The sequence below is a fragment of the Corvus moneduloides genome, chromosome 21 (assembly GCF_009650955.1).
Source record: "Corvus moneduloides isolate bCorMon1 chromosome 21, bCorMon1.pri, whole genome shotgun sequence".
Classification (NCBI taxonomy): domain Eukaryota; kingdom Metazoa; phylum Chordata; class Aves; order Passeriformes; family Corvidae; genus Corvus; species Corvus moneduloides.
Genome location: NC_045496.1, coordinates 8879704 through 8902474, shown reverse-complemented (window position 1 = coordinate 8902474; position 22771 = coordinate 8879704). Strand labels below are relative to the sequence as shown.

Genomic DNA, 22771 nt, shown 5'->3' with positions numbered 1-22771 from the left:
GTAGAGCCACAGCAGCACCGCTCTGGGTGGGCAGGGGTGGGATTGAAGCCCTTTGCTGCAGCACTGCTCTTTCTCATCTTTTTATTGTTGTTCCCAGCAAGAATTCCCCTGCCTCCATCAGTCCTGCTGGGCTGTGGAGCCCAGGGGGAGTCTGGGCCCCGGCTGGGTTACAGCACCCCCATTTCTCTGCTGCACAGCCCCAAAACCCCCAGATCCCAACTGGCTTTGCTGGTTCTCTCATCGCTGCTCGGGCTCTAACCCCCTGAAGTGCCTGTGCCCAGGTGAGGCTGGGCAGCGATGCCAAAGCCAGCAGAGCAGGGTGGCAGCCGGGTCAGACCCCGCGCTGGGGTCATGGAGAGCGGCAGGGGAAGCTTTTTGTGCCCAGGCAGGGGTTGAAGCAATGCCAGCTCACCTTCCCACTCAGGGACATACAAACAAACCTGCTGGCATGCCCAGGGTGCCTTTGTGGACACTGGCACCTGTGGCACTTGGGGAGACGGAGGCAGGGGCAGCTCAGCACACCCTGTTCCCAGGGGTAATGGGGATGGTTGGAGTGTCCCAGCAGAGAGCCAACAGCTGTGTGCTTCCAGTCACAGCTGGAAGGAAAGTTCCCCTTTGTCCTGCCTGGCTATGGGGAGAATAAAATTATCAAATCCTGAATGGTTTGGGTGGAATAGAGACCTTAAAGCTCATCCAGTGCCACCCCTGCCATGGGCAGGGACACCTCTCACTGTCCCAGGCTGCTCCAAGCCCCAATGTCCAGCCTGGCCTTGGGCACTGCCAGGGATCCAGGGGCAGCCCCAGCTGTTCTGGGCACCCTGTGCCAGGGCCTGCCCACCCTCCCAGGGAACAATTCCTTCCCAATCTCCCATCCAGCCCTGCCCTCTGGCAGTGGGAAGCCATTCCCTGTGTCCTGTCCCTCCATGCCTTGTCCCCAGTCCCTCTGCAGCTCTCCTGGAGCCCCTTTAGGCCCTGCAAGGGGCTCTGAGCTCTCCCTGGAGCCACCCAGAACCCCCAAAAAACCTTCACCATTTTTAGAGTGCAAACCCCGGATGCCGGGGGTGATGGGGGTGGGGAACCAGCAGAAAACCCTCGGGCGCTTTAGATCCGCGCCGGTACCGGGATGGAGCAAGGAGGGAAAGGAAAGCGAAACCCCGGAGCGCGGAGGGGCCGGGCCCCGCTGTCCCCAGGGATGCTGAGCCCGGACAGAGGACGAGGGGAGGGGACAAACACGGCACCGCCCCGGCCCGTGCCGCACTACAGCTCCCGGGGAGCCCCGCGCGGCCGCGACAGCACCGCGACAACACCGCGACAACACCGGGACAACACCGCCGCGACAACACCGCGACAACACCGGGACAACACCGCGACAACACCGCGACAACACCGGGACAACACCGCGACAACACCGCCGCGACAACACCGCGACAGCAGCGCCGGAGGGGACGGGCCGGGCCCCGCGCCCGCTGCCGCCGCCACCATGCGGGTGAGCCCCGGGGCGGGCACGGCACCGGGAGTCCTTCCCGGAACGCCGGAGATCCCGCTGGAACCCCTTCAATCCCCCCCGGAACCGCATGAATCCCTCCCGGAACCCCGTGGATTCCCCCTTGGAACTCCTTAAAACTCCTGCCGGAACCCCCTGAATCCCTTTTTGAACCCCGTGAATTTCTCCCTGGAACCCTTTAAATCCCCCTGGAATCCCTTAAATCTCCCTGGAACCCCGTGAATCCCCCCGTGGAACCCCTTAAACCCTCCTGGAATCCCTTAAATCTGCCTGGAACCCCTTAACCCCCCCTGGAACTCTTTCAATACCCCTGGAACCCTGTGAATCCCCCCTGGAACCCCTTAAACCCCCTCTGGAACCCCGTGAATCCCCTTTTGGACCCTGTGAATTTCCCCCTGGAATCCTTTAAATCCCCCTGGAATCCCTTCAATCTCCCTTAAACCCCTTAAACCCCCCTGGAACCCCTTCAATATCCCTGGAACCCTGTGAATCCCCCCTGGAACCCCTTAAGCCCCCTCTGGAACCCCTTAAGCCCCCTCTGGAACCCCATGAATCACCCTGGAACCCCGTGAATCCCCCCTGGAACCCCTTAAACCCCCTCTGGAACCCCGTGAATCCCACTGGAACCTGACACTGCTCTGTGCAGTTCTGCTAAGAATAACCCCGAAACTGCAGCGGATCCGGCCCCTAAATGCAGGCTGAGCACAGGAGGTTTCCCAGCAGCTGTTTTTCCCTGGGGGAATTCCTGCGGAGGAGGAGCTGGGCGCAGCCTCACCTCAATCCCTGCCGCGTGGGCAGGTGGGGGAGGACAGGATCCCATCCCTCTGAACAACATCCCTGGGCCTGGGATTGGAAAGAATGCAGGGATTTTTAGGATTTCGCCCTCTTGGCCTTTGCCCGCTGGAGAAATCTCTCTGTAGGAGAGGAGCAAGGTCCAAGGAGCATCGTTTTGGTGTCACACCCACACTGGGCACCCAAAAATGTGGCTTCACCCCAGGCTGGGGCAGCAAAGGGATCTTCTGGATCTCTGGAACAGGCTGCTCAGGGAAGTGGTGGAATCACCATCCCTGGAATTGTTCAAAAAACGTTAAGAGAGGTGGCACTTGGGGACAGGGTTTAGTGGAGGCCTTGGCAGTGCTGGGTTAATGTTTGGATTTCATGATCTTACAGGGCTTTTCCAACCTTAATGACTGATTCTGCCCATCACTTAAATCCCCCTGGAACCCCTTGAATCCCCTTGGAACCTCTTAAATTTCTCTGGGACCCCATGAATGCCCTCAGAAACCCCTTAAATTTCCCTGGAACCCCGTGAATCCCCTTGGAACCTCTTAAATTTCTCTGGGACCCCATGAATGCCCTCAGAAACCCCTTAAATCTCCCTGGAACCCCGTGAATCCCCTCAGAAACCCCTTAAATCACCCTGGAACCCCCATCCCTAAAACAGTCACCTGCTCCTTCCACCACCTACAGACCTGTGGGTGAAACCTGTAAAGGAGAAATAGCTTCGTTTAAAGGCTAATTATCATTAATTAGTGGCCAAAGGAGGCTTAAAAGGGTGAGCCAATTACGTGTGCTAATGTGCTTTGGGTAAGGAGGGCCCAGGGGTGTAATCAGAGCCGGGCTGTGGTGAACACCCCCAGGGGATTTATTGGATGGTATTTCTGGCTGAGGCAGCTCCTGGTCCTGTCAGTCACCTCTGCCGGTGTTGGAAAAGGCAGGAAAGAGGATCCAGACGTGGATCCGTGCGGGAGAGGGGCGGCCACGAGCTCCACAAACACCTCTGAGAGAGATTCAATGAATGGAGGATGAAAAACCCAATGAAATTCCAGTTTTTGAGCAAGACCTGGCAGCTGGGTACGAGCTTGGAGCTGGTCTTACACAAGAGCAATTCCTGCTCCTCCTGTTCCAGCGGGGTGAAGGAGCAGGGATGGTGCCTTTGTAGGTCCTGGCAGGTTGGACAGTGTCGGGATTGATGCTCCTCTGCCAGGGAGCACCCCTGGGGTGGCACCCATCGTTGGGTGGTTGCACTGGTGGCTCTGGTGGTGCTTTGGTGGTGGAGTTTTTGAGTGTGCTGGCGGTGCAGGAGGTTTGGGAGCAGAGGCTCTGCCCACCAGCTTCACCTCAGGCTGTGGGTGGTGTTCCCAGGGACCTTCCCTCCTCCAGTCCAGCTGGATGAAGTCCTGGATTCAGCTCTCTTTGCCACAAGGGCAAACTGGCTTTTCTCCCAGCCCAGACATGCACAGGAGCTGCTGCTGGGGGTGAAAATTGTCCTGCTGGAGGTCACAGGAGGAGTTTAACCCAGTCAGCGTGACTGTGATTGTCCATGCAAGTTCCTCTTCCCGTTTCAGAACTGGGCAAAAACTTGCACCATTCAGTAAAACCCCAGATGAGCATCCTGGGGTGGGGTGTGAGGACCTGCTGAGTGTGGGCACCCAGCACCCCCAGGGGCTCCAGCAGTGCCCTTTCCTGGCCTCTTTTCCAGATGACCTTCTACTTCTCGGACACAGTGGTGCTGCTGTTTGACTTCTGGAATGTCCACAACCCCACAGGTAGGCTGCCAGCCCCTGGGACATCCATTTATCCATCCATCCATGGATCCATCCGTCCCTCTGTCCATCATCCATCCATCCATCCATCCATGAACCCATCCATGAATCCATCCATTCCTTCATCCATCATCCATCTGTCCATCCATCCCTCTGTATCTCTCTCTGTCCCTCCCTCCATCCATCCATGCATCCATCCATTCATCCCTTCATCTCTCTCTCTGTCCATCCATCCCTCCCTCCACCCATCCCTCCATCCATGTCCCAAGAGGACACAGCCTTAAGCTGAGCCAGGAGAAGTTTAGGCTGGACATTAGGAAGGAGTCCTTCACAGAAAGGGTGGCTGGGGCTGCACAGGGAGGCGGTGGAGTCTCTGTCCCTGGAGGTGTTTAAGGACAGACTGGATGTGGCACTTGGTGCCATGGTCTGGGTGACAAGGTGGTCTTAGGTTAGGTCACAGGTTGGACTTGATGACCTCAAAGGGCTTTTCCAACCTAATTCTGTGAATTAAAAAGGTAAATACCCCATTTCCTGCCATTTAACAACGCCGCTGCCCCACCCCAGTGCCAGGAGCCCCCCACTTCACCCCATGGATATCCCCAAACACCCCGTGCCGGGCCCTGCCGTGCCCCTGTCAGCCCCACAGCAGCGTGGGATGTCTCTGCTGCAGGGATGGTGCTCTCTGTGCTGGTGATCCTGCTGCTGTCCGTGCTCTACGAGGCCGTGAAGATGGGCAAGGCCGTGCTGCTGCGGCGGGCGCTGCTGGCCCTGCCCCGCAGCCTCAGCCAGGAGGCCCTGACCGAGCCACAGGAGGGGGACAGCGGCCCTGCGCAGGGCAGGTACCACAGGGACCCCCTGGCACCCACCTGGGGGGCTCAGGGATGGCTCTGTGCCCCATGGCCAGCGCACGGGGGAGAGGGGCTGTGAGGAGGAGTTGCAGGCCCCCGGGGAACGGGGGTGTGTACAGCCTGGGGAGGCGGCTCCAGGGGCAGCCCAGCCCCTCCAGGTCCTGTGGGAGATGTCCAGGGTGGTGTCTGGAGGCTCATGTTCCCCTCCAGGACCCACCGTGGGTGCAGAAGGGTCCTCCTGGTTTGGGGATGGGCACAAGCAGCAACTCAATTCCCACAAGCCTGGCCTTGGCAGGTCCTTCCTTTGGAGCCAAGCCCTGGATTTTTCCTCTTGCATTTAATCCCAGACCATTCCTGAGGCTGCTCTTTCTGCCAGCCTCACTGATTTCGGAGCAGGATTTCTCCCTGAGCTGCTGTTTGCAGCCCCCACCCCTCTCCCCACTCCCCAAACCCCACTCTGGCCGCTCCAGGATCCCAGTGGGAAGCGATTCCGGCTACCTCAGCTTCTCGTTGATGGCATTTCCCATCTCCTTGCCCAGGTGGTTTTGGTTCCACGTGGGCCAGACAGTGTTCCACGTGGTGCAGGTGGTGCTGGGCTACATGGTGATGTTGGCCGTCATGTCCTACAACGCCTGGATCTTCCTGGGGGCCATCGTGGGCTCCACGCTGGGCTATTTCATGGTGTACCCCCTGCTCGGCCGGGGCTAGAGCCCCCCGGGGCGGTGGCACACGTGTCCCACCTCCCGCTCCTCTGTCTGGAATAGCTGCTGTCACTTCTGCTGGCTCTGTCCTTGTCCCCATGCTCTGTGGGACGCAGAACTCCAAGGACTCGCTGGGGGCCCTCGGGGCTGGCCCCGCTCTGGGGACGGGGAGCCCCATGGCCGGCACTCGCCACGCTGCCACCAGCCTCGGCTGGTGGCTGTGCCCTGGCTCTCAGGGACCTTTGTCCGGGTGATGATGGGGGGTGCTGGCATTTCCTCCCCTCCCTGCTTTTTGAGGAGGTTCGTCCTGGATGGAACGGGAACGATCCGGTGACTTGCTGGGGAAGGGACAAGCTGGGACAAGCTGCCCTCCTGCCCAGAGCTGCCCTGCACCGAGCCCCTCTTCACACAGTGCCTTTGGGGACACTGGGGGGGTCCTGCCACCCCCACCCCGCTCCTGCCAGCGCTTCAGTGTGGCTGTGCCAGGGGCGAAATGTTGCTCCAGGTGCCTCTTGCTGCTTCCTCAGGACACCCCTTTTAATAAAAATCATCTCAGCTCTGCTCCTGGTTCGTGTCACCCCTGGGTGGGCTCAGGCTGTGGCACCCCTGGGTTGTCAGAGTGGGACTGGGGATCCCCAGCCCTACCCAGGGAATAAGGAGATTCTCCTCTGGCTTTAAATAAAGCTTTTCCATTTTATTAATTATTATAAGCATATCTTTAAACATTTGTATAACTTTCTTAATAAAATATCCTGGAAGAGACAGGTTGGAAGGTCACAGAGAAAGGCACTTTGAGGGGGGCCTCCCGAGGCATTTTGGGGGCCCCCCTGAGTGGGTTAGGCTGGGCACCCCCCTTCTGAGGCAGCAAGGTGGCACCTAAGCACAGGTGGGTGTCGGAGCGCTGGGCCCTGCTCCAGGTGTCACAGCCGGGAGTCCTGAGACCCCCAGCACCTCCAGGGCTTTTGGCATCGCTGTGTGGGGGCTGCAGCCGCCCTGTCCCCCTCCCCACATGGGCAGGGCTGGCGGGGGGGTCAGCAAACCCCTGCTCCTTGCTCGGCCATCACAGCAGGAGCCAAAATCTGCAACGCTGGAGAAACCATCCGTGGAAGGAGCTGGGGAGCTCTGGAGGGCAAGGGCTGGGATGTCTCCAGTCCCCAGGGATCTGAGCCTGGAATTAGCCCAGTCCTGCCAGGCACAGCTGGGACACGGCCCGAGTGCCACCTTGCCCTGGGGACTGAACTCTGAACTTAAAACAGCTGCCAGGAGACCTCGGGGTGAGGATGGCTGGGGGTGGGCTCTGGGTGCCGTGAGCCCAGCCTGGGTGCCATGAGCCTAGCCTGGGCACCAGGAGTCCAGCCTGGGTGCTGTGAGCCCAGCCTGGATGATGTAAGCCCAGCCTGGATGCCATGAGCTTAGCCTGGAAGCTGTGAGCCCATCTTGGCCACCAGGAGCCCAGCCCGCCCCAGCTGTTGCCCCCTCTGCAGTGGCTCAAGCCCCCAGCGCTGCTGGCCCTGCCGTGCCCCCGTTTGCCCTCCCATTGTCCATCATCCCCTGCAGCCCCCGCTCCCACCGGCACTGCTGGAGCCGGCCGGCGGGGGATGGCGGTGGGCAGGCTGCCAGGAAACGCCCCAGATTGGGGCAGGGGACAACCAGGGGACAGCCAGGAGTGTCCCCACACACCCACCTTCAGCAGGGCTAGTGCCAGCCCCCCGGCAGCCCCGGGCACTGTGTGGGGGGCAGATAAAGCTCCTCAGTAAAGCATCTCCTCAGTAGGAAAGAAAATAAGGCAGAAGAAGGACAGAGCAGAGTGCAGGGGATGCCCCGTGCCAGGCTGGGGCCACCCCCAGTCCGACCCAGTCGGGGCTGTGGCTGTGGCCAGCCCCCCACGGCAGCGGGACCCCCGTTAGGCAGTAAGGTCTCGGTGTCCCCATCCCCTCCCTCTCCCGCGGTGCTGCTCTCCATCCCCGGGGGTCCTGTCCCCCTCCCCAGCCCCGGTGTCACCGGGGCCAGTCCATGGCAGGGGCTGGGGCTAGAACTCAGTCTGCACCCCCTCACCGCTCTCCGTGGTGCCCCTGGGCCGTGGGGGGCTGCGCTCCCCGGGCTCGCCTGGCTCGTGGTCACTGCGCTGGGCGCACGCTGCTGACGGGCTCTGGGCTCCGGGTGGTGCTGGCGTGGCGTGGGGCACCGTGGCCTCTGCTGGGACATCGGCTCGGGGGCTGGGTGGTGCTGCTGTGGCGTGTGGCACACTGGACACTGATGGGGGGTCAGCTCCGGGCACGGGGGATGCTGGCACGGACAATCTTGGTGTGGCTTGTGGCACCTCAGCCTCAGATGGGACATCGGCTCCGGGCACAGGGGATGCCGGCATGGACGATCTTGGTGTGGCTTGTGGCACCTCAGCCTCGGATGGGACATCGGCTCCGGGCACGGGGGATGCTGGTGCAGAACGCTGTTGCCCAGCCCCTGACAGGACCTCAGCTCCAGGGCCAGGTGACGCTGCTGTGGCACGCTGCCCCCCTGCTGACACCTCAGCTCCGGGCACAGGCGGTGCCGGTGCAGCCCGGCGTGTCCCAGCTCCCGCTGGGACCTCGGCTCCAGGGACAGGTGACGCTGGCGTGGCACGTTGTGTCCCAGTCCCTGCTGGGATCTCCGCTCCAGGTGCTGGCGGTGCTGCTGTGGCACACTGCACCCCGTCCCGGGCTGGACCTTGGTGTGTGACAGCCCCTTGGGCAGCCCCTGCCAGCAGCACCCCCTCCTCGCTGGCACCGCCGGCGGCGTCGGTGCCGTTCGTCAGCCGCTCCTCGGCGCCATCCCCGCGGCTCTCCTGAGCCAGCGCCTCCCGGATCTCCTTCACCGCACCCGGGGGGCTCGGCGGCACCCTGGGATCTGCCTCCTCCGGCTCCCGTGGCTCGGGGGAGCCGGGCTGCAGCAGCGCCTCGGCCACCACCCCGTAGGGCAGGGCCCCCTCGTCGTCCTGGATGACCGACACCACCTGCTTGGCCCTGCGGCGCCGGTCAGCGGCCGGCTCGGCCTCGGGCTGCCCGCTGTACTCCTCGCTCCAGTCGATGGCCAGGCCCTCGCCCAGCAGGTGCAGGTTGGGATCGCTGTTGTGCATCACCATGCTGTCCCTGTACAGGTTGTGCTTGCGCTGCACGGCCGCCTCCTTCACAGCTGGGGACAGGGAGGGACAGGTCACAGGGGCTGCGGGCACTGCCAGGCCGGGCACCTCGCCCAGTGCTGCCCGTGGGTGGGGGGAGAGGTGGAGCTGGGTGGAGGGGTCGGCATCCCACCCACTGCCCAGCCCTGCCAGTGGGGAAGCTGCTTCTGGGGCAGCACCCTGCACAGGGTCACCCTCCTCGGATACACCCCAGCACCCTCCATGGGGTCACCCTCTCCTCACACAGCCCCCAGCACCCTCCATGGGGTCACCCTCTCCTCACACAGCCCCCAGCACCCTCCATGGGGTCACCCCCTCCTCACACAGCCCCCAGCACCCTGAATGGGATCACTCCCTCCTCACACAGCCCCCAGCACCCTGAATGGGATCACTCCCTCCTCACACAGGTGCCACAGGACCCTACCTTGCATGATGTCTTTCATCACCGACTGCAGCACCACCTCCTCGTAGGTGTTCTCCACCAGGATGAAGCTGGCAAAGTCCTCGAAGATCAGCTCCTGGAACTTGGCTAATTCCTGCCAGAGAGGGAGAGGCGGCTCAGCCCAGCGGGATGGGTGTGATGGATGCTCCAGCCCCTCCATGGGGGCGGGTGGTGCTGTCCCACAGCCCGAACTTTCCCCTCTTACCCCCTTGCAGGTGGGTGCCAGCTTTTTCAGCAGGAAGGGGATGGTGATCTGCAGCAGGGCCTCCCTGAAGAACTTCTTCCTCACCGTGCTGCTGTCGTAGTCGAATTTCTGCAGGATGAGAGGGTGGCCAGGTTACCCAGCGCTGTGGGCTGGCCGCCCCCGGCCCATGGGCACAAACCCCTGAGATTTGCCCCCCAACCCATCTGCACAGGCGGGAGCAGACCCCCCCTGGCCTCACATCCCTCTCCCCAGCTGTTTCCCAGTGTTTCTGAGCCCGGGTAGGAGCCACTGCTGGCTGCAGGAGGGCTTGGGGGCCAGTCTGAACCCTGGGGGGCTTTTACAGATGTGGTCAGAGGGGACCTGGCTCTTCCAGGTGATTCCCACTTGCCTGCCCCCAGCAAAATCCATGAAAACCTCAATATAAAGAAGAATTCCCCCAGAAGACTTTTGTTGAAATAGGTAACATCACTCCTGGCCTCTTCCCTGGCCAAGGGACGAGGCGACCAAAGGCCACCAAAGGTCCTGACCCCCTGCCTCACCTTGAGCACCCTCTCAAGGATGCGCTGGATGGACTTGCACAGGTCGTCCTTGCCCTGCAGCTTGCCCAGCTCCTGGTGCAGCAGCGTCTCGAAGGTGTACACGGCATCGTCCATTTGCTGCAGCCAGAGGCACATGGTCAGCATGGGGGGCACCCCAAGGGTGGGCAGGGGGCTCTTGGGGCACTGCCACACCGAGATGAGCCTTAGCACAGACCCCCACGCTGGTTTGGGGTGGAAGAGACCTTAAAACTCATCCCCACCCCTGCCATGGGCAGGGACACCTCCCACTGTCCCAGGCTGCTCCCAGCCCCATTGTCCATCTTGGCCTTGGACACTGCCAGGGATCCAGGGGCAGCCCCAGCTGCTTTGGGCACCCTGTGCCAGGGCCTGCCCACCCTCCCAGGGAACAATTCCTTCCCAATATCCAACAGGCAAAGAGCCTTCACTCTGGAAAAATCCCTGACGTCCCAGCGTGGCATCCACAGCCCTCACCCCGAGGATCAAGGCTGTTGGGAGAGGAGGGTGCTCACAGCTGGTTTGCACCCCCTCATCCTCCTACATCCCACTCCAGTCTTGCTGGATCAGACCCCAGAACTGGGCTACTGGTCCTGCTGGTGCCACTGGGCTCGGTGGCAGAGGGGCAGCGCTGCCGTGATGCCCAAGCTCACCAGGATGGAGCCCTCCAGACCAAAGGGGCTCCATCACCCCCCCTTGGAGACAGCACAGACCTCCCCTCCTGGGTTGGAGCAGCCTGGGCTCCCCAGCCTGCTGTTCCCAGCCCAGGGTGGCAGGGGAGGACCCTGGTCCCCATCCCACCTGTCTCATGTGGATCTGGGCCCTCTGCTTGAAGACAGACGTGCTGGAGACATCGAATCGCTGCTGGAGACCCTCCAGTTTCAGCTGGTCCATCTTCTCATAGCACGACTGCATCTTCACGGGGTGGAAGGCCAGGTGGGAGAGCTTCTCCATGTACTGGGGACAAAGCCAAGCTCAGCCTCTCTCTGTACTCAGGCCCGGACATTCCAACCCACACGGGTGACATCTTCTCAGCCTGGGGTGCCCCAGTGCTGCCCACACTGCGGGTGGCAGCAGGACTGGCCCTGTCACCCCCGAGCCAGCGAGGAGCTCCCCCAGGTCTCACCTCCACCAGCTTCTCCAGGCCGCCCTCGTTGACGACGTTCATGTTCATGTCAGTCACCTCCTTGAAGAACACCTCCCGCACCTCGGCAAAGCCCTGGCTCGTGGGGGTCATCAGGGCCTCCAGGATGGAGGAGATGTAGGGCTGGACGTGGTTACGGACACAGACCTCTGCCTTGGGCAGGACGAAGGCTGGGAGAGAGCAGGGATAAGCATGGTGAGGCTCCTCTGGCCTTCCAGCCCTTCCCATCATGCCCTAAACCCACCCCAGGCAGAAGGAGCTGCCCCTGTTCCCAAGCCCCTCCTGCAGGAGGCTCCCCCTTTCATGACAGCACCGGGAATTCTTGCACAGTGCCCCTGGGTCTGTACTGAACCCATTCCTGCCACGCTTGGGGCGTGCCTGCCCACCTTATCCCCGACCTCCTGGGAGGACATGCACCCCGCCAAGGGTGCCAGGAGCTGTTCTGCACCCCAGGAACAGCCACCCCAGGAGCCATGGGCACAGCCCCACATCCCGGTGCACCCCTGCAGGGCTGTACCTCGGATCTTGCTGGCCAGGTGCTCCTTGGAGGTGATGATCTGGTCCATGTCCGTGCGGATGGTGCTCTCCAGCTGCGGCCGCTCCTGCTCACACCTGGCCACTGCAGCGTCGTACTGTGACTTGGCCAGCTCGTAGACCATCCTATAGACAGCATCTGACACCTGGGGGCACAAGGTGGGCAGGTCAGAGACCCTCCCACGCCTCCAGCTGCACCCCCAACCACCGGCTGCAGCACCAGGACCTGCTGAGCCATCCCCCATGCCCTGACAGGACCCTTTCCCACAGCCTGGCAGAGGTTCCCCCCCCCTCCAGCTGGGTGAGATGGAGCTCCTGCAGTGCAGAAGCTGCTTCAAAGTGGTGCTGGAGAGGCAGAGAGGTGAGCGCTGTCCCCCACCAGGCAACCTGCCCCAGGCAGGGCTGGGGGTGCTGGAGGTCCAGGGATGCTGCAGATCCAGAAATGCTGCAAATCTGGGGATGCTGCAGGTTTGGAGAAGCTGCAGGTCTGGGGATACTGGTGGTATAGGGATAGTGGTGGTCCAAGCAGGAGAGCCCCAGACCCCCCCTGAAATCTGTTCCCTGCCCTGTTCACCCTCGCCGGGATCTCAGAGCCAACCTCCTGAGCAGGATGGAGCTGCTCGCTGAGGCTTCACGCCCACTTTGCTGCCAAACGCTGCGATTTTGGTGCTGTTGGGACTGGCAGGATGCAGAGCCTCCCCCCTCCTCCCTCCCCCGGGCTTCCCAGCGACCGCAGCTACTGGAAAAGTAGCGTTTGTATGTTTTCAGGCTGCTCAAGTGGCCCATTAGGAGCCTGGCGGTAATTATCTATCGGGGTTTAAGGTTTTAGCAGGCAGTTCTGAAGAGCCCTCAGTCTTTCGCAAGGGTTTGGGCTGGATTTAGCCCGCGCTGCTCTAAAAATGGCTCGCTAAATTTAGCCGGGACGGGCTTCGCTCCCGGGCTGGGCTTCCTCCTGTTTGCTTCCCTGGCCCCAGGGACGCGGCAGCGCGGGCGGGGCCGGGCAGGGCTGGGCAGGGGCACAGAGGGAGCTTTAAAAACCACTGCGGAGAAAGGACGGATTCTTTGGAAGGGGCCGCGAGAAGGGGGCAGCAGGAGGAGCCCAGCGGGGGAAGGGAGGCCCCCCCAAGCAGGGTCTGCGGGCAGGGGGGGAGGGTGGCAGGCGGTGGGGACCCCTCCTCCCCCCGGACAGCCCCAGCCCCACACCTGGATCCAGGTCCGCTGGCGCTCCGGGGCTTTGCCCTTCAGCCGGGGGCCGATGGTGCTCCTGAGCTCGGGGAGCAGCTCCTCCATCACCAGGTTGCTCAGGACCTGTGCAGGGAGGCAGGAGGGTTTTGGGGGAGCCTGCTCAGCCCTCCCCACGTCACCCCATCCCAGCCCGGGCTGGGGGTGCGGGTGCTCACCTGGGTCTCGTTCCCGCAGAGCATGTCCCAGGTGCCGTACTGCTCCTTGGACTGCCGGTACATGCGGATGGCGTCCGTGAAGGCCGGAGCCTCCACTTTGGAGTCCTCGGAGATCCCTGCAGAGGGGATACGGGGACGAGTGAGCAGCCTGGAAGTGGGGATGAGGGGCAGCCCAGCACCCCCAGACCACCTTTGTGTGGTCCCCCACACCCTCGGACCTGTGCAAGTCCCCAGGGCTGTCAGCAGGATTGGGGGATGTTGGGTGGGGGGCAGCAGTGCTTGGGGGGCTCCTGCTATGTCCAGTGATCCCCTCCAGAGCCAGACAAAGGGCAGGGAGGCACCCAGGAGCCCCCTGGCAGGATGGGGGCTCGGTGACCCCCAAATGGTTCATGGGCACACAGGGCCACAGTGACCCCCGAAGGCACAGCAGGAGCAGGGGCTCAGTGACCCCAAGATGGTGCACAGGGACTTGGGGGCTCAGTGACCCCCAAATGGTGCACAGGGACCTGGGGGGCTCAGTGACCCCCAAAGGCACAGCAGCAGCAGGGGTTCACCGGGATGGCACCCAGTGACCCCCCCAGCACTGCGGGACGGGCCAGCTGGGGGGGACTGGAGGAAGTGGGGGCCCTGTAGGGAGCAGCGAGGCTTGGAAGGAAGAGGAAAGTGGCCAAGAGGCACCAGGAGTGAGTCAGGGCCGGGCTGTCCGTGGGGTGAGTCAGTGCAGCACGAGGGGGGCTCAGATGTCACCCCCACCCTGCCACAGCACCCATCGGGAGGAGGGGCAGCGCCTCACCCCACAGCGAGGAGGAGGAGATGAGGACAGCGGGCAGGCAGGACAGCCCGGGAGCTGTCCCACATGTCCCATGCATGTCCCTGCCTTGTCCCAGCCTGTCCAGGCTGAGAGGGTCCCTGCCAGACAGGTAAACACCCCTGGGAGAGAACCCTCCAGCCCGATTCCCCTCCCCATGCCCGGAGGAGGGGACCAGGATGGGATCTGAGCCAGGGTGACCCTGCTGGGAGGCTCCAGGGGATGATCCCTGCAGTGCTGACACGTCCCAGAGCAGCTGGCAGTGCTGGGGACACAGCCCCGGGCAGTGAGCAGATCTCTCCCAGCGCACACAGACTTTCCTAAGGTGATTACAATTAACTCCAAGCCTAAGCAGCTTTTCTTAAGGGGCAGCTTAATAATCAGGGGGAAAAAATCCACTGAGAAAGTCAAATCTGTTCCTTTCTCAGTCTTTGGTGGGAGCCAGAGCTGGGCTGAGCTTCCAGGGGCCGGTGCTGCTCCATCCACAGCTCCTGGGATTGTCACCTTCTGTCCCTGCAGGGCCTGGGGCAGGATTTTTCCCTGAAAGAGCCCTCCCAGTGTCACTCAGTCCCGGCTGAGCCTGAGGCCATCCCTGAGTCTGTCCCCAGCCCTGTGCCCTGTCCAGGCAGGGCTGGTGCAAGAATCCCCCGTGACACTTCACAGGGCAAATTTAATGAGTTTCCTTCATTAATGTGTGGTTTAGGACCTGGAGTGGCAGGACACAGGGAATGGCTTCCCAGTGCCAGAGGGCAGGGCTGGATGGGAGATTGGGCAGGAATTGTTCCCTGGGAGGGTGGGCAGGCCCTGGCACAGGGTGCCCAGAGCAGCTGGGGCTGCCCCTGGATCCCTGGCAGTGCCCAAGACCAGGCTGGACATTGGGGCTTGGAGCAGCCTGGGACAGTGGGAGGTGTCTCTGCCCGTGGCAGGGGTGGGATGGGATGAACTTTAAGGTCCCTTTTAACCCAAACCATCCTGCAACAAGGGGCAAGAACCCTCAGGGTGGGCCCTGCCCAGCCCCAGGTGACACCAGACAGGGCAAGGGACAGTTTTGGAGCAGCCAAGGGCTCCAGGGGCACCAGGCTGGACCCCGTGTGTGTGAGGAACAGAGCTGCACATCCCCAGTCCTCACAGAAGGGCTGCTGTTACACAAACCCAGCCTGAGAAAGGGAGGTGAAAATTCCCACACGAATCACAACCAGAGGCAGAAACAGAGCCTCTAATTTAGGGGAAAAAAAAAAACCAAACCAACAACCTCAAAGTGCTCTACAATAACAAAAGAGCCTTCATGGAATATGAAACAGGATCCTGGAGCTCCCAGGAGCAGAGAGGGGCAGGAAGAACAATGTCACAGAGAAATCCGGGCTGGAGGAATGCAGAAGCCCCGGCACCGAGCCCTCCTTGGCCACTGCCCCCTCAGGAAGGCTTTTCCATCACATGCTGAGGAGAAGGATAGGGAGGAGAGGATTTTTTGGCACAACCATGGCTGGCAGAGGGGATGGTGGAGGGGCTTCCACCTCCCCTGGGTCCCACAGCAGCACCCAGCAGGTGGGAGGGGGAATTAGAGCTAAAAATCGGGAGTTTGATAGCAGGAGATCGATTCCTCTTTTATCCAGAGCTGGTTTTGCCCCCATTTGAGTCCTTGGTGCTTGAGCTCCATCCAGAAATGATCCTCAGGAGAATCCCAGGAGGATGAGGGGTCCCAGCACTCAGACCTCCACAAAGGAGTCCAGGCCCCAGGCAGGCTGAGGGGACACATTCAGCCCAACGAGCTCAGACACCCCCAGCACAAAAAAAAAAAAAAAAAAAAAAAAGGAAAAAAAGCAAATTTTTGGAAGATTTAATCCAAAATGAGAGGATGGAAACCTTCAGTGAAAGCCAGGCTCCAGATCCCACCCTATTACAGCAGCCCTGGCAAAACTGGGGTGAAACTGAGCCTACCCAGGGCTCCCAGGAGTGAAAGCAGCATTTAAAAAATGGGCAGCATCTAAAACGCCCACTAGAACACCCGACTTTGAGTAGGTTTCAGCTCTGGCACCACCTTCCTCAGGAAATTTCTCACCATCCCAGGCACGGCTGGGATCTGGGGCTCAGCCCAGGAGTGCCCAGGCCACAGCCAAGCAGGAAAATCATGTTTTCCTGCCAGAGGATCACTGATGTGGGAGGCAGGTCCTGCCCAGCCCGGCTGCACAGCCCTGCACCCCCTGCCCACAGCCCCCTCGGGGGAGGTTGGGGTTTGATGACTTCAATTAACAAGGATTTTCTACCTCAGGGTGGGAAATAGGCATCAGGGCAGCTCTGGAGCCAGGCTCTGGGCTGATTCCTGGAAATACTTCCTGCCCTGGGCAAGTATCCTCATGGGCAGAGGATGGAGCTGGGCACAGGGATGCTCCAGGGAGCTGGAGGTGATGCTGGCACTGATGAGATGCTCAGTTGTGGAATCCCAGACTGGTTTAGGTTGGAAGGAACCTTAAAATCATCCAGTGCCACCCCTGCCATGGGCAGAGACACCTCCCACTGTCCCAGGCTGCTCCAAGCCCCAATGTCCAGCCTGGCCTTGGACACTGCCAGGGATCCAGGGGCAGCCCCAGCTGCTCTGGGCACCCTGTGCCAGGGCCTGCCCACCCTCCCAGGGAACAATTCCTTCCCAATCTCCTATCCATCCCATCCCATCCATTCCCAACATCCCAAGCCATTCCCCCTCATCCTGCCACTCCATTCCTTGTCCAAAAATCCATCTCCAGCTCTCCTGGAGCCCCTTTAGGCCCTGCAAGTGTCTCCCCAGATCCTTCCCTTCTCCAGACTTGCTCAACAGCTCCCACCCAACTCCTCCTCATGAACTCCAAACCATCCCTTTGTCCCAAAAACCCCAACCTGGTCACCACAGGGCCTCCACCACCCTCTGTGACCCTCAGATGTCACTCACCGTTGTTGCAGTGCCGCACGCAGTCCTGGAACACCGCCCGCCACTTCTCCTGCTCCTTGCCCGTCATCACACAGAAATAATAGTGCCGGGCATAGGGGTGCCACAGGATCAGCGGGAAATCCGTGGGGCACTTCAGGATGGGGGAGTGCCCAGATTTGGGGGTCACACCTGTGGAAAAGGGTGGATGGTTTGAGGGGGAGATGGAGCTGGGCAGGGATGGGGAAGCTGCAGGGTTGGGGGTGTCCAGAAGGGACGTGCAGAGCCCTCAGCTCCTTCCAAGGGCCTTTGCTGGGAGTTGTCCCCCCGAAAAAAAAAAAAAAAAAAAAGCAAAAAGGGCCTCATTTTTCCCAAAAGGAAATTGGAATGAAAACTGAAAAGTGAAATTGAAAGTAATTAAAAATCATGTGGTTCTCATGGAGCCATGGACATGTCTTCCTTCCTTCCTGTCTTCCTTCCTGTCTTCCTTCCTGTCTTCCTTCCTTCCTTCCAAATTCCTTCCTTCCAAATTCCTTCCTGTCTTCCTTCCTGTCTTCCTTCCTGTCTTCCTTCCTTCCTTCCGAATTCCTTCCTTCCTGTCTTCCTTCCTTCCTTCCGAATTCCTTCCGAATTCCTTCCGAATTCCTTCCTTCCTTCCGAATTCCTTCCGAATTCCTTCCTTCCTTCCTTCCGAATTCCTTCCTTCCTTCCGAATTCCTTCCTTCCCTCCTTTCTTCCTTCCTTCCTTCCGAATTCCTTCCTTCCTTCCTCCCTCCCTCCCTCCCTCCTTTCCTCCTTTCCTCCCTTCCTGACTGTGGCAGGACCTGAGCAGCAGAGACCCCGCACCCCACTGTGGGATGGGGCTGTTCTCCTTCCCTACAGCCCCACTACCCAAAACTGCCCCTTCCAAAGGTGCCCAGGGATGCTACATCCCAAATAAACCCCTTCCCTGAAGAAGGATTATTCCCCTCAGGGATTCTTCATCCTAAAATGATCCCTTCCATCATCCCTATGGATGCTGCACCCTAAAACAACACCTTTCTAAAGGTCCCCAGGAATGCTACACCCAAAACTACCCCTTCCAGAAGTTCTTTAAGGATGCTGCACCCCAAACTCACCTTTCCTAGAAGGTTCCCAGGGATACTACACCCCAAAATCATCCTTTTCCAAAGGCCCTCGGGGATCACACTCCAAACTTATCCCTTCCAGAAGGTCTTTAAGGATGCTACATCCCAAAATCACCCCTTTCTAGAAGGTTCCCAAGGATGTTACACCCCCAAATCACTCTTTTCTGAAGGGTCCCAGGGATGCTGCACCCCAAACCTATCCCTGTCAGAAGTTCTTTAAGGATCCTACACCCCAAACCCACCTTTCTGGAGGTCCTCAGGGATCACACCTCAAACCTACCCCTTCCAGAAGGTCTTTAAGGATGCTACTCCCCAAACCCACTTTCCCCATGTCCCTCAGGGATGTTACACCCCAAAACCACCCTTTCCCAAAGGTCCTCCTGGATCACACCCCGAACCTACCCCTTCCAGAAGGTCTTTAAGGATGCTACACCCCAAAATCTCCCTTTTCTAGAAGGCCCTCAGGGATGACACCCCCCAAACCCACCCAAAGGTCCCCAAGGGCTGCCCAGCAGCACAAGGGCCCTCACCAGGCAGGCTGTTGTTGACCAGCTCCAGGTACTGCTCCACGGAGGTGAGGATCTTGTAGCCAGCACTGTTGACCAGCACCCGGGGCGGCAGCTCCCGCTCGTAGGCCTGAGCAGGAGAAACGGCCATAGATGGGGTGTCCCCTTGGGAATGACCCCGCTGGAGATGGCTGGAAGGGGGATTCTCCTCACCAGTTTGTTCTCGTACAGGACCAGCCCGTAGTTGTGCGGCACCACGCAGAAGCGGTTCCTCCACTTCTTGTTCTCCTCGATGTACTGGAAGATGTTGCCCGAGTAGATGACGTGGTCCTCCAGTGGAACCTGCAGGGAGGGGACAGGAGGTGGGAGGCACAGGGGATCAGCCAGGGGACAGCTCTGCCCTGGGGAGCTCAGCGAGCTCTGTCCACGGTGGGTTGGGTGGGTGTTTCTGCGCTAGGGCCGTGCTGAGGGTCTCCACTGCACCATCTCCCACAGCTTTGCGAAGTTTGGTGCCTGAATTGGTGCATCTGGGTGATGCCTTTGAGGGGCACCACGTGGTGACACCTCTGGTGACACCTCTGCCCTTGGCATCTCCCCTCTGGGACACACCGAGCTCAGCTGAGCCACCCCAGCTCCCCTGGATGAGGGGAAGGTTGGAGCAGAGCCCTGCAGGAGCAATTCCCTGCTCCAGCTGCTGCAATTTCCCTGGCACGGGGCACGGGGAGGATGTGTGGCACTGCTGCCAGGAGGTCCTGCCAGAGGCATCTGCAGGTGGCAGAGACCAAGCCCTGCTCAGCAGGGTCTCCAGATGGGACAGGGAAAAGCAAGAAGCCACCCCATAGAGCCCAGCACCAGACGATGCTCAGATGTTCTGGACTTCACTGGGACCAGTGAAAGCTGTTTTAAACCAGGAGAGATTCTGAGTGGATTTTGGGAAGGAATTGTTCCCTGGGAGGGTGGGGAGGGGCTGGGATGGAATTCCCAGAGAAGCTGTGGCTGCCCCTGGATCCCTGGCAGTGTCCAAGGCCAGGCTGGACATTGGGGCTTGGAGCAGCCTGGGACAGTGGGAGGTGTCCCTGCCCATGGCAGGGGTGGCACTGGGTGATCTTTAAGGTCCCTTCCAGCCCAAACCATTCCATGATTCCATGACAGGATTCCATGGCAGGAACAGGCCAAGGACACCCCGTGTCCCTCCGGCTGTGCAGCCCCTCCCCAGCTCTCCAGCACCGTCTGGCCGGCAGCGTTGACACCATCCCAAACACAGCCTGCCTGAGGCAGCCAGGAATTCATCCCAGGAATTTTTATGATCCCAGGAACATAAACAGGAGCTGAGAGCTCTCGTGAAGGCTGGAGCGTGCGGCGGCCACCTCTGCTGCCGTGGCCACCCACCCTCCACCACGGTGGCCACCAGGAGGGACCAGCAGGGCTTGGATTCCACCCTGCCCCGGCAGCAGAACCCTTCTGGAGGAGCTTTTCCCACTCTTCTCCCGGCTCACAGGACCCTCACTGCTGTCCCCAAGGCCCGACCACACACCCCCTGGGCTGGGGGAGGTCTGACAGCAGCTTGGCTGCTCCTCACTGCTCCCCAAAGCCTTTGGAATGGGGAAAACCAAGCCCAAAGCGAGCCCTGCAGGGCTGGGGACCAGCAGGAGGAAGGAGAACCCAAACCCTGAGGCCACCAGCAGGGATGGGGACAGAAAGGAGGTGCCAGCTCTGGGGAGTGCCCACCAGTGACTCATGCGAGGGGAATGAGCCCTCCTCAAGTGGCTCAGGGCAGGCAGAGCCCCACAGACGGGGCTGCTGGTGGGATAAAATCCAGGCTGAGCCCTGACACGGCTCTGGGGACCCTGGAGAGCCCCAGCACTGCTGTCCCCTCCTCACACACCCTCCTCACCCCCGGGAGGCACCGAGGGGGCTCCTCCCAGCTCCAGCAAATATTTGGGACAGGCAGGTGTGTGCCAAACTGCGGGGCTGGGCAGGGAGGGGCCGGGGAGCCCCTGGGCTGTCCCGATCCCTGCCACAGAGGGAGCAGAGGGTGTCAGGGATGGGTTTTCAGGAGCTCTGGATTGCTGGAGAGACCAAAGGCAGGCGTGTTTATTCCGTGTTCTCATTGCTGTTGTATCCTGCTGGTGTTTCAGGTGCCTGGATCATCCTTCACACCCCGTTCCTGCTGTCCCCCCCTGCCCAGGAAGGCCACCAGTGTCACCCCTGGTGTCACTGCACCGAGCACCACAGAGCTCACAGGAAAAGGGGAATAAATAAAGAACATTTAAAAATCCCGAGTGCCACATCCCAGCTGAGGCTGGGCAGGAGGACACCCTCCATCCTCGTGCCATCCACAATTTTTTGGGGCATGTTTGGAGAGCACAAAGCACAGGTGGAGATGCTCATCCCTCACGGATGTGGTGTCTGGAGCACTGTGACATGCCAGTGGCACTGCTGGGTCCCTGCGAGGGGCTGGGCAGCAGACAGGACACTGAGCAGGAGGAATTCCTACTTCTCCACAGGGTTTTTCCAAGACTTGCAGTGTCCCTGACCTCCCGACCTTGCTGCTGTCCCTCAGACATTCCTGGGCTGCTTGCTGGAGCTTTTTGATGAAGCAACCAACCTGGGGATGGAGGCACCTCCCGAGGGGGCTGAAGGCATCCGAGGAACCCGGGGGTGCTGAGGACACTGGGCCCGGCTCCTCTCCAGGAACCTCCACTCCTTTATTTTTCCTAACACACCCAGCACCCAGGCAGGTCCCTGAGGGGATGGGGCACGTCCTGGTGCCTGGGCAAGGTGTCACCTTCATGGGTGGGTCAGGGACACAGCCACTGTGAGCGCCCAGGGCTTGAGGCTGAGCTCAGGGAGGCACTTCCTTGATTGGTTTAACAGAGCCACCCCTTTAAGCCCCAGACAAAAGCAGATGTGCAATCCCATCTCCTCCTGCTTTCAAGGACAGCAGCTCCACCAACCTGGCCAGGGAAAACCCCAAGAAAGCCACCCCGGGGAGGACCCCAAGCCATGTCAGCTTGTGAGCAGCCCCACCTGAGGTGCATCTGCCTTTGGAGGAGGGAGGGAGGGAGGGGAAGGCAGGATCCACCCTGCCAGAAGCCACGGCCACAAATCCCATCCCTTCAGCCAGGCAGGACACACGTGGCTGCTGCAGGTCAGACTCGGAGCCACCTCTGGGATCAGGGATTTCCTACTCCTCCCTGGGAATTTGCCCAGGTGTGAGCATCACTCACAGCCAGGAGCAGGAGGACACAGCCTGGCACAGCTGCTCAGGGCTTCTCTGGGCACTGAGGGGTCCCTGAGCTCCTGCGACATCCAAAGCCAGCCTTATCCTGCTGCCTCCGCGTGCTCCTTCCATGGGGTGGGAACAAAAACCATCCCAGGGAGCCCCACAGCATTCAACGCCCCAGGGACGGGCTGGACCAGGAGCACAGGGCCACATTCCACCCAGCAGGGTGGGTGAGACAGGGACAGGGGCCGTGCCTGGGCTCTGGGAAGGACGTGGATCTGGGGGACGGAGCCCTTACCTTGCGGTGGAGCAGCTGGGCCTGCGGGCCCCCGGCGCCCTCGATCTCATAGCGGACGCTGTTGAAGAGAGCTACCCCAAACTGCTCCTTGTAGCACCGGCAGAACTCGCCCAGCACCTTCCCCGTCTTCTCTGCAAAGGGACAGCAGAGCCACGTCAGGCACGGGCTGGGTTTGGGGCCTGAAACCCCCCAGCACCCACCCAGACCCCTCCCCTGTCACCCTACAGCCTTTGGTGCAGGGACCACGGCAGAACCCGCTGCCTTCCGCCCTCCCTGCCCAGCCCAGGGCCCGATTCGGGGTCAGGATGATCTCTTTTTTTTTGGCCTTTCACATTAATTTCATGGATTCCTCTCCCCGGCAGGAAATTCCTGACATTGAGCTGATTCCGGCGGTGCCGAGGCTTCTTGTGCCTTGTGCAGCTCCTGGCCCAGCTCCGACCACCTCAGCCAGCTGGGATTAGGGGCAGCCCCCCATTGCCCAGCCCAAACATCGCTCAAACCCCCCTGACCCCGCTGTGCCCCCAAAGGGCCATCCCACAAAGGGGCTCCCAGCCCTGCAGCTCGTGAAGCAGCAGGGTTGGGATTAGGGTTAGGGTGAGGGGAAAGGACAGCCTGGATCCCCCCATGTGAGGCAGGGACCCCCACCAGGACCCCAAACTCCAGTCTGGGATGAGTCCAAGGTGTTGGGAGAGCTTGAGCTGCCACATAACCCCTGCACCCCACACTGAAGGAGACGCCCTCCATCCCACAGGCAGCCCCTCAATGCAGGGCGTGGGAGCACATTGCAAACCCACCCCCAGCAGCAGGGACGGGGCTTTACCTGCCCCAATGTGGCAGCCATGGGACTCTCTTGGGCACCCTGACCCACCCAG

General features: G+C 60.8%; 2 protein-coding genes across 3 annotated transcripts in view; one reads left to right on the top strand and one right to left on the bottom strand.

Moving 5' to 3' along the window:
• Nucleotides 1–968: 968 nt before the first annotated feature.
• Nucleotides 969–6296, top strand: SLC31A2 (solute carrier family 31 member 2). Of its 2 annotated transcripts, none has more exons than XM_032130745.1 (4): nt 969–1486; nt 3987–4053; nt 4721–4885; nt 5438–5602. In XM_032130745.1, exons 1-4 carry the CDS (start codon nt 1124–1126, stop codon nt 5503–5505), a joined length of 663 nt encoding a protein of 220 aa, XP_031986636.1. In that variant the 5' UTR covers nt 969–1123; the 3' UTR covers nt 5506–5602. The 2 variants fall into 2 exon arrangements, with proteins under 2 accessions (XP_031986636.1, XP_031986635.1); XM_032130744.1 differs by having other exon boundaries at nt 975–1486; nt 4721–4889; nt 5438–6296.
• The window catches only part of NIBAN2 (niban apoptosis regulator 2), a 29630-nt gene continuing 13127 nt past the window's right edge, over nt 6269–22771 (bottom strand). Inside the window, exons 2-14 of the mRNA XM_032130743.1 lie at nt 21900–22030; nt 18589–18717; nt 18400–18505; nt 16767–16934; nt 13036–13151; nt 12839–12943; nt 11619–11781; nt 11084–11271; nt 10759–10914; nt 9943–10059; nt 9404–9511; nt 9181–9292; nt 6269–8770 (exon numbers count right to left, since the gene is read on the bottom strand). Of these exons, the coding sequence (XP_031986634.1) occupies nt 7629–8770; nt 9181–9292; nt 9404–9511; nt 9943–10059; nt 10759–10914; nt 11084–11271; nt 11619–11781; nt 12839–12943; nt 13036–13151; nt 16767–16934; nt 18400–18505; nt 18589–18717; nt 21900–22030 (2741 nt within the window). The 3' untranslated portion in view covers nt 6269–7628. The remainder of the gene's footprint in view (nt 8771–9180; nt 9293–9403; nt 9512–9942; nt 10060–10758; nt 10915–11083; nt 11272–11618; nt 11782–12838; nt 12944–13035; nt 13152–16766; nt 16935–18399; nt 18506–18588; nt 18718–21899; nt 22031–22771) is intronic.